We start from the raw sequence: 9,720 nt of genomic DNA, 5'->3' as shown, positions 1-9,720 counted from the left end.
AAATTGATTTATGATACCATCAAATTATTGTTAAAAATACAAAAAATTCTTGTCTGTATTTTGTTGATTGTAATTTTTTTTTTTTTTATTAGCAAGGATCACTTTCATTCAAACAAACTCACAAGATTCATAATCTTTAGGTAAGAGATATGCTAAACTTAAGACAATAATTAAGTATTAAGGGATTTGCATGTAAAATACATAAGATTTATATATTTATATTTTAATTCACAAATTTTTCAAAAAAAAAAAAGATATATATTTAGAATTAAGGAAACATAAATACTTGTTATCACCCTTTAAAAACTGGAACTTGTTTCCATCCACTTAAAAGAGCTTTAAGAAGCTTCGACTATCAATATTGACATTCAGAATTTGTTCTAAACAGACTTTTGTGCTTTCTTTTATTTTCAGTTCTTTTGGATAAAGAGGAAAAGTTAGGCCGCATGAACATACATGTGAAGGAAACTAAGCAAAATATTTTCCATCGCCAATCATCATCTGGTGACAATATGCCGACTTAAAGCCCAATTTTTAAAATGGGCTTTTCTCAAATAATATTGGGCCTTTTTTTCTAAAGAATTTAATTCGTAATTTGGTAGGGGCAGAAAGACTGACATAATCATTTTGGGATTCTGAAATCTGACTTCAAGGAGCCAAAATCAAGCAAGATAACAGATTTATTCAGATTTTTTCTTTAGGGAATTTATTTAGAAGTTTGAGAGAAGGATAACATAAAAAAAAAAAAAAAAAAAATCCAGATGATATATTCCGATATCTGAGTGAATTGTGATTTCAAATTATCTTTTAGAAAAATATATATTATTTAAAAAATTATTTAATTCAATTGTTTGATTATGTTGGATTTTGTATAATTAAAATATATTAAATTTAATAATCTCTAATTAATAATATATTTAAAGTGATACTTTTAAAAAAAAATTCAAATAATTATGCTAAATCGACCATATATATATATTTAAGCATAAAAATTAACCTATGATTATATAATCATATTATTATTATTATTATTTAATGATTTAAACATGGGCATGGTGTGGTTATGAGTAGTGTTAGTATTAGCGATGGATCAGATTTTGAATTTAGTTTAAGAATTATTTATTTATTTATACAAATTAATCCTAAAAATAAAAATACACACGTATTTATCAGAATTGACAAGGATGATCCATTTATATATATATATATATATATAGAGAGAGAGAGAGAGAGAGAGAGAGAGAGAGAGAGAGAGAGAGAGAGAGAGAGAGAGAGAGAGTAGAAGAATGTGTTCACATAAATGGAAAAAAAAAAAAATTAATATTCTTGTTAAAGCAAAGGTTCTACTTGTAGCGAAGAAAAATCCAGAATTGAGTTGATGTAAGAAATTCAATTGTAAGATTAATTGGTGAAGAAATATGGGACTAAATTTGTGATGATGAGTTAAAGTAATTGATTCCTGTATAATAAAATAGTGTAGAAGAAGAGTATCTACGACTCTCCACCACGATGCTATAACCCCATTGGTATTTTCAGGAATCTAATTTGTAAAAGACATTCTACTTGACCGTAAACAATTCCATATAATAAAATATGAAAACTAAAAACAAGTATATATGAAAATTAAATTGTCTTAATAAAGACTTGGGAATTTATGGGATTTATTTCTTTGCGTGCATGTTTCAATAATTGAGGAAGAAAATTAAAAAGGTAAACTATGTACACTTTTTTGTTGGGGTATGAATAAATAACAAAAAGTTTTTCTTTTTAAATCAATAACTTAAAAGGGTACATTTATTTGTCAATTATGTTAATAAAGAGAGTGTTAATTATATGAGGGAGAAAAAAGAAGGCAAAAAAAAAAAAAAAGTAGAAAGATTGTAAATGATACGAAATCACAACAGGAAATGAAAAGTGAATTAGTGGCTAGAAAGTTAGCTTGGATTCACATAATCTAAGGCGATTGCGCCTTTCTCAAAACACATTCCAATTTTCCATTTTATTTCCACTTTTCCAATAAAGCGGTGCTTAAAAGCCAAACACAAAAAGCAATCTTCTCAAGGGGGTGATACCCCACAAATGAAGCGACCAAGGGTGCATAGCCCTGTTGTGGAGGCCAAGGGGAAGGATAAGACATCAAAAGGTATTGATGCAATGGAATCTGATGATCTAACATTTATCAGCTGATGAAAAACTATTCAATATTGGTAAGAGCACGAGAGATGAGAATAGGTCTGATTCACTGAGAATGACAAGGACTGGCTTGCAGAAGGAAGGATCTAGAGTCATATTTGGTGTACCCAAGCCTGGAAAGAAAAAAAAAAACACTTGTTAATTCCTTCTCTTCCCTTCATTTTAATAATATTCACTAGCTACTGCTTCAGAGGAAAATTTATTTATAGGAATATATCCATCTTTTACTTGTATATTTAACCTACCCATATGTTCCTACGACACCTTCCTTTTTTGAAATCTCAATTCCCACCTGATCAATTTGCCCTGGCCTTTTCACATGGTATATGTTGTGTGAATGAATGCAAAAATTCCAGATGCTCCCACAATTCATTTATATATATATATATATATATATATATATATATATACTTTTCATTATTGATAATTAATTTGAATATGTAATTATTTTTTCCACGGCTGAATCTTACACAGGAGGTGGAAAATTAGGGACAGTGATTAGATATTTTGGAAAAATAACCATTCTTCCACATCACCTTATCATTACTTTTTGCAACTTGTCAACATAAATCCTGCTCCACAATTCCAAGAAGCAATATCTTCAGCTACGATTTAAATTTGTAGAGAGAATTGGAGAAATTTCATTTCATTTTAATATAAATTTATATAAATAATTAAATTATTTTGTATATTAAAATAATTAGTAGTTAATTTAATATTATAATCCAAATATTCATTGTGAAATTCCCAACAATTAGCCAAATAGCCATATACATGACTTACTGAATCCATCTCTTCACACTATCAGATTTCTATGTACTTGATTAATTCAATACATCAGAACGTTATCTGCATGCAAACAAAATCTCATTTCTTGAACATTATATTTTTTGTATGTGTGTCACAATTTTTTTTTTTTCATTTTTCACATATACATAAAATATTTATCGTTATGTATATGTATGTATGTATGTATTAATATAGATATGTATCTTCATACCTGTATTTATGTTAATACGTACAGGCATATATGTGTTTATGTGTATGCATAATTAATTCTTATAGGAATAATATGAGATTATCTTAATTAAAGGCGGAGATGGTGCAGTAATTCAATTGTTCATTGATGAAGCTGTCTCGCCAAGCCTTCTCATAGATTAGACATAACAAATGGGTTACCTAGCTACAAACTAATCATGTATGGCTATAAGTAGAAAATGAGGCATGTCATGAAAAATGAACAAAACAAGCCTATAGATAAGGAACGACAGTGCAATATGGACAAGGACTTAACAACTCCAGAAGGTAAAGAAAGACAAGGTTATCTTCAACAATGCTTAAAGCAACCATATCTGTACCAAAATCTTTCACCATCCTTTCAATCAAGAATCACACTCCATTTCTTTCCAAAAATTCACATCATCATTCAATGCCTCAAGTTCTTGTCTGTATATATGCCTTAAAATGGAAGAAAAGGCCATGATTCATTAAGCCTAGTGGTGGTCAATGAATTGTTACATCTCTCACCCTCGTTACATGTCACAAGATATGTGTATATATATCTAGCTACCTATATCATCCCATGATCTTTACGCATTTGCTAAAGGATCAAGTTCCCATAAAGTCCCATAAAGTAAGAGTTTCAGCCGACTCTCTTAGATTAGATATATGCGAAAAACCCTAACCCTAAGTATAAACTCATGTCAGTACACATGCATATTCAGCCAAAGAGAAGAAGAAGAAGAAGAAGAAGAAGAAGAAGAATGGGCCATTAGAAGAAGGAAGCCAGAAAGAATATAAAGAAATTGAGTAACTACTAAAGGGGGAAAAGGATGATACAAAACTCAAGTATCTCCATAATCAGATAATATCTGGATACAAAAGAATAACAAAAAAAGAACCAAAAGAAAAGAAGGAAACTATTCCCTGCATAAGCTGCTAAAAAGGCTAGTCATCATCGTCATCATCATCATCATTTTCCAAAGATAAGGTTCTGTGTCATTGAAATTAATATTGGGTGATTGACATAGCGGCATTTCTCAAGTGACAGAACCCCATATGTCAGTTAGAGAATTACATACCAGTAAACTAACATGCAAATCCTTCTACTCCTCTGTAGTTTCCTTTCTCATCTGGGTGGGCACGATGTCCTGAAGAAGCCCATGGTCTCTGAACAAAGAAGCTGATGAAGGACCAAACCGTCTCTCTTGCAGAAAACTTGGAGAAAATGAGGGATTAAAACTACGACTACTAGTGCTAATGTTCAGTGAAGGCGATGAGCTATACATACAGGCATGTTGCTGTTGCTGGTACTGAGGTTGTGGAACAACAAAAGAAGTTGCAGCACCGAAACCACCTGAATCTGGCAGAAGTCCGATACTTCCCCTGGGGGTTATGGGACTTGGATGCGTGTGTTGTCCTTCATAAGTTGTAACAACTATGGTGGGATCCTCAGATGATCTCTCTACTCTCTTCTTCACCCCACATCCTGCACTAGTGCAACGATAATAGCTCCTGAAATGTAATAAATTAACAAACTTGTTTAACAGAAGATCATCCAAAAGCGTTGCATATTCTTGCAACTTTGCAACCAAAGTAATAACACGATTACATACATATATAATCATATCAAAGCAACATAGGGGACAAGATGGGGATTTCCTTGATACCTCGGATAAGGGCTGTTTTTCACTGCTTTCTGGCCGTACTTCCTCCATCTATACCCATCATCTAGGTGATCAACTTCGCTTTTTGTCATGAAAGCAAATCTTGGCTCTCTTTGCCTTTTCTGGTTCTTCTTTTTGGGTTTCAACCTAAACCCACAAACATTACACTTTCAGTACTTCAAAAGGAATCAGAAAGTGGAACAACAAAACCCCATAAAACTCACAATCAAGTTTAATTGCAGAAAAGAGAATAAAACCCATCTATCAATTCTATTTCCTCGCAATAGACTTATCGCTATCTGCTTCTTGTTTCATATATCCAAAAAGTAGATAGCTAACTAGCTAACGAAACACACTACAAATAAAGCAAAAACTCTATCAAGAAAAGAACACTGATACCATGCTTATTAACACACTCACTGTTTCTTGTTCTTTTCTTGATCCTGCTCTTCTTCATCTCCAGCTTTAGCTTGCGCCTCATTTCCTGCTTCATTCGAGGATGAAGAGATGGAGGAGGAGTTAGGAGTGGCCGGAGTGTTCAAGACCTCGGATGATTCGGGAACAGTGGACGCCGGAGAAGGCAAGGGTTGGTGAGGAACAATCGGAGGCTGAAACCAATCGAACAAACAAGTGCCAAAATCTTGGTTGCCATCAAGCAGGTCCGTGAAGCCTAAAGAGGCTTTATCACCAATATCACATGGCATCATGTCAAAGATGCTTGCTGATGTTGGAGTTGAGGATGATAAAGCAAAACTACTGGGTATCTCCTCTGTGATGAATGTGGAATTTGCCATGGAAATCTCAGTCTTTATCATTTGCTCCTCTCTCTTCTCCATAGAAATTTGATACAATCTTTATATTTATATCAAAAGAACATATTCTGCTTCTTCATTTGAGTATGGCACTTGTTCTCCTTTTCTCTACCTTCTCCTTTTTCAAGTTTTATTAACAAAAAAGAAAATAATAATAAGACTGAAGAAGCGATTGAGACTGTTTTTGGCCTAGTGTGAATAGACACTTTGGGTTGAGATTTTGGACAACAGCTTGGATTAATGAGGTTTCCCATTGCCTCATGACCGCCATTTGCCGGTTAACTCTGGTACGGAGGTAGTGGATTTGGGCCGGTGTTTTGCATTAATTGCTGGTGGACCGCTGCTGTGTCCTCATCTTCTTACGCGGATATTTTGACTGCTTTCACCGGTTGACTGTAATCGACACGTAGATCAGTGAGAAGAAAGTTTCCATAGCTCGTCCACATGTGATCGCTGCCACCGCCCATGTTTTTTTGAGTTCATCTCGCGGGCGGGGAGGCTCTCTCTTCTCTCCTCCGTCTAACTTTATTTTAAACGGTAAAATTATTACTTTAAATTACCCAAATACCCCTCAGTGGCAATAATTTAGGCAAAGCTTCGAATTTTTTAAATGCCATGAGATACTATGGTTCATATATATATATATATATATATATATATATATATTTTTTTTTAATTCTGCAAGTTAGAGTCTGTTATCTGTCAAAATTTTATTGGATTCCAAAATTCCAACATTACCTTACTTAATTACTAGAGCTAAAATCATTTAATGTCAAATCACTTGAATGTAACAAAAATTTTGCAATTTATAATTATTCCATTTCATTTTTGTTATAAATTAATATATGGTTTAGTGACAGATTTTTCTGCCTTATCTTAATATAACAAAATAAGAATTTAAATCCTAATAATTTCATTCCTTTTTTAAGAAATTTCAAATATTAAAAAAATTGCAATCCATTTTGATGTTATAACGGTGTATATTTCATTGAAAATGAAGAATTATTCAGCAGTGCAACGCAACTGTAAATTTTGTTAAATGTTCAATTAATTTTTATTAAAAAATATAAAGATAACAGTGTTTGGAGAGTGTGAGAGAAGTTTCTGGCACGTGTAGTCCATCTTCTGACATGAAACAATCTACGCGTCACAAAGCTGTGTTTTCTCCCCGACAAGCCAACACCGTCTATTGACCGCAATCCACACCGTTTTAATCAAAAGCTATTTACCATTCATTTTAAAATTGATTTAGTGGAAATTAATGTCCTTTATTTACTATGCGGAAGTTCCACCTCTTGTTTAATTTCTCTTTTGACAATAATCATCAATGAAGTATCTTCTTAATTTGCTTCAACATTTTGACAACAATAGGTAAAAAAAAATGCAAAAATAATCAAATTTTATAATTTTTTTTTTTTACATTGAAAAGAAAAAAAAATCATATTAAGTGATGAATCACAATATTTTATATTATTTGTATTAATTAATCTGTAATTAATTTAATGTGAAGAGATACTAACATTGTTGAAAGCAAATTATATGTGCATGATGTAGGCCCTTCATCATGTCATACGTGTATATATATATAACCCATAATTATCTTCTTTTGCATTACATGTGATTGTACATGAAAAGCTAGAGTGGTCACTTCAATAGGTACAACCTGGATATTAGAGAAAATAATTCCAAAAACTTTCGCATCAATCCATTCAAAGAGAGGAAATATTGTGGGATTTTTCTTTTATAGATTTAGCGGTTCATTATTATAAATAATTTATTATAATTATTATGCCATTAAATTGAAATTATTTTTGAAAAATTATTGAGGTGCAATGCAGGTGGGATTTTGATGATGATTGGGCAGAGGTAGTTCAATTTGATGGAAGTGGGACATGCACGTGTAAGCTCTGTATAGCAGCCCAGTGTTGGATCCAAATAAATGTGGCTATATTTTGATGCTTTTCATTTCATAATAATAATAATAATAAATCAGGGACATTGTTTCAAAGCACATGCACTTTTACGCGGTTTTCGTATATTCTCTTGTTTTAGGGTTTGCTTCCAAAACACGCCCTCATCTTCATATCTTTTCTCTTTAATATATATATATATATATATATTACCTTCTTTCTAATTAATTACATTTCTTCTCTTTTAATCAAATGTTTTTCCATAACATTCTCTGCTTCACTTATATGTCATTTCACCCCAACAACACTTTTCTCATATGTAACTTCATCATGCCAACCACCCATTTAATCTTCCCTTTTATTAAAAAAATATACTTAATGAATTAAATTTTATAATTAATTATTTCTTTTTCATTTACAATATAAAGACTGTGGAGGATACACATAATTTGGAGAAGATGTGTGTGATGAGTTGCTTAGGGGGAAAGTATGGCATCTATGAAAGAGACAACACACTAATTGAACACAATAATTGGACAAAGACTAGCCAATTCTTACTATCTCTTCAGTGTTATTTTTAAAGTTTTTATTAAAAAAAAATATTTTTAAATATATTTATCTAAGAAATTAAAAATATACTTTTTGAAAAAACATATATTTTAAATGTTAATAGGAATTTAAAATATATTAAATTTAATTTTTTAATTAATATTTTTAACCAAATATATATATATATATATATATATATATATTCTTAAACCATGGCTTCAATAGTAATGCGCCAGGATTCACAACGCTAGCTACAGAAGCAGCGTAAGCGTAATCTGAGAACGAGAGCGAGTGGTAAGTACAGCAGGAAAATAACGCGTTGGTTGTCAAGTGTAAAACCATGAGGATGAGACACCCGCTCTGAAATATTCTGGACTGTGGGTCCTATAAAACGTTAACGGTGTGTAACTGTTGCGATCCATATGTTTTTGTTTGGGAATCTAAACGCAATAAGGTCAACACTCTCCACTGGTCAAACCTTTTGAAAACCACTCAAAATAACACTCGCCTAATCTTTTTTCCATTTACCCTTTAATTTAATAATTCCATCATTAATAATAATAATAATAATAATAATAATAATCTATGATGCGTAGAGCTTAATTATGAAGTGAAACAAATTAAAAAGGTTAAGGAATCATTATTAGACTTTGTGGGACTGATTTCAAAAACGCCCACAACTACCTCCAGTCAGTTAGGGTTTCTATGACGAATCTTTTTGTTGTTCTTCATATTTTATCACCGACGACCTCTTCATTTCAAAATATATTCATTTGATCATTTGCTCTTCATTTCAAAATATATTCATTTGATCATTTGCGTGTTGGCAGTAAGAGAATTCTTTTTATCTTATTACACTAAAGCTAGCAAATTTAAATGGTATAATTAATTATAGATTACAATGATTCTCTCAACTGACCTTATTTTTAATATTTAATATTATATGGCGGACACTCAATTATTAAAACATTAATTTAAGATTGCTTTGGAAAAAAAATTTAAGAAAGAAATATTTGAGATATGTTAACTTTTAAAAGTAATTAAAGATATGTCTTAATTTAAAATTTTATTATAAGATAATCGCTCAACCATTACTTAATTAAGGTTTAAATTAAAAAAAAAAGTTAATAATATCTCTTTATGTTATTGTTATTATTTGGTTTAATTAATTTTTTTTTTTCATTGATTCTGTTTCTAGATTAATGTTCACATCATCGATCCACTAATGGTGGTTTGTAAACTAAAGTTTCAACTTCTTATTACGTTATGAAAAGAGTTAGATTATTATAGAGAACAACCACTTATTGCTTTTATATATCTTATTAATTTTTATTGCTGAAGCCTAGATCCTGGCTAGATTTTCCCCTTTGTTTGTGGGGTTAAGTGTCCATTTTTTTTATACTTTCCACTATGCATAGCTTTTAGACCTCAACTTATCCTATACTCACAACTTCAATATCTTATTATTACTGCTCTCTCTTTCCTCTAGACTATAGTCTTGAGGGTCAACCTACTCAAGCTTTGCAGCTTTAGACCTAGTCAATAACTCAAACGTAATTGGCAAAAGGCTTGCAAGTGTTATGAACCTTC

At 31.4% G+C, this 9,720-nt stretch overlaps 1 protein-coding gene across 6 annotated transcripts; it reads right to left on the bottom strand.

Annotated features, from left to right (window-relative positions):
* Window positions 1–1,892: 1,892 nt before the first annotated feature.
* Window positions 1,893–5,865, bottom strand: LOC110669417 (probable WRKY transcription factor 48). Of its 6 annotated transcripts, none has more exons than XM_021831084.2 (5): window positions 5,280–5,852; window positions 4,863–5,006; window positions 4,484–4,707; window positions 4,275–4,410; window positions 1,893–2,306 (listed from the first exon to the last, which is right to left on the bottom strand). In XM_021831084.2, the coding sequence occupies exons 1-4, from the start codon at window positions 5,693–5,695 to the stop codon at window positions 4,322–4,324; spliced, it is 873 nt and encodes a 290-aa protein (XP_021686776.1). In that variant the 5' UTR covers window positions 5,696–5,852; the 3' UTR covers window positions 1,893–2,306; window positions 4,275–4,321. The 6 variants fall into 6 exon arrangements, with proteins under 6 accessions (XP_021686776.1, XP_021686773.1, XP_021686775.1 ...); XM_021831083.2 differs by lacking the exon at window positions 1,893–2,306 and adding an exon at window positions 3,991–4,186; XM_021831081.2 differs by having other exon boundaries at window positions 4,275–4,707; window positions 5,280–5,851.
* Window positions 5,866–9,720: the final 3,855 nt, after the last annotated feature.

Source organism: Hevea brasiliensis, chromosome 15 (genome assembly GCF_030052815.1).
Source record: "Hevea brasiliensis isolate MT/VB/25A 57/8 chromosome 15, ASM3005281v1, whole genome shotgun sequence".
NCBI classification, from domain to species: domain Eukaryota; kingdom Viridiplantae; phylum Streptophyta; class Magnoliopsida; order Malpighiales; family Euphorbiaceae; genus Hevea; species Hevea brasiliensis.
This window is presented reverse-complemented; position numbering and strand designations above follow the sequence as displayed.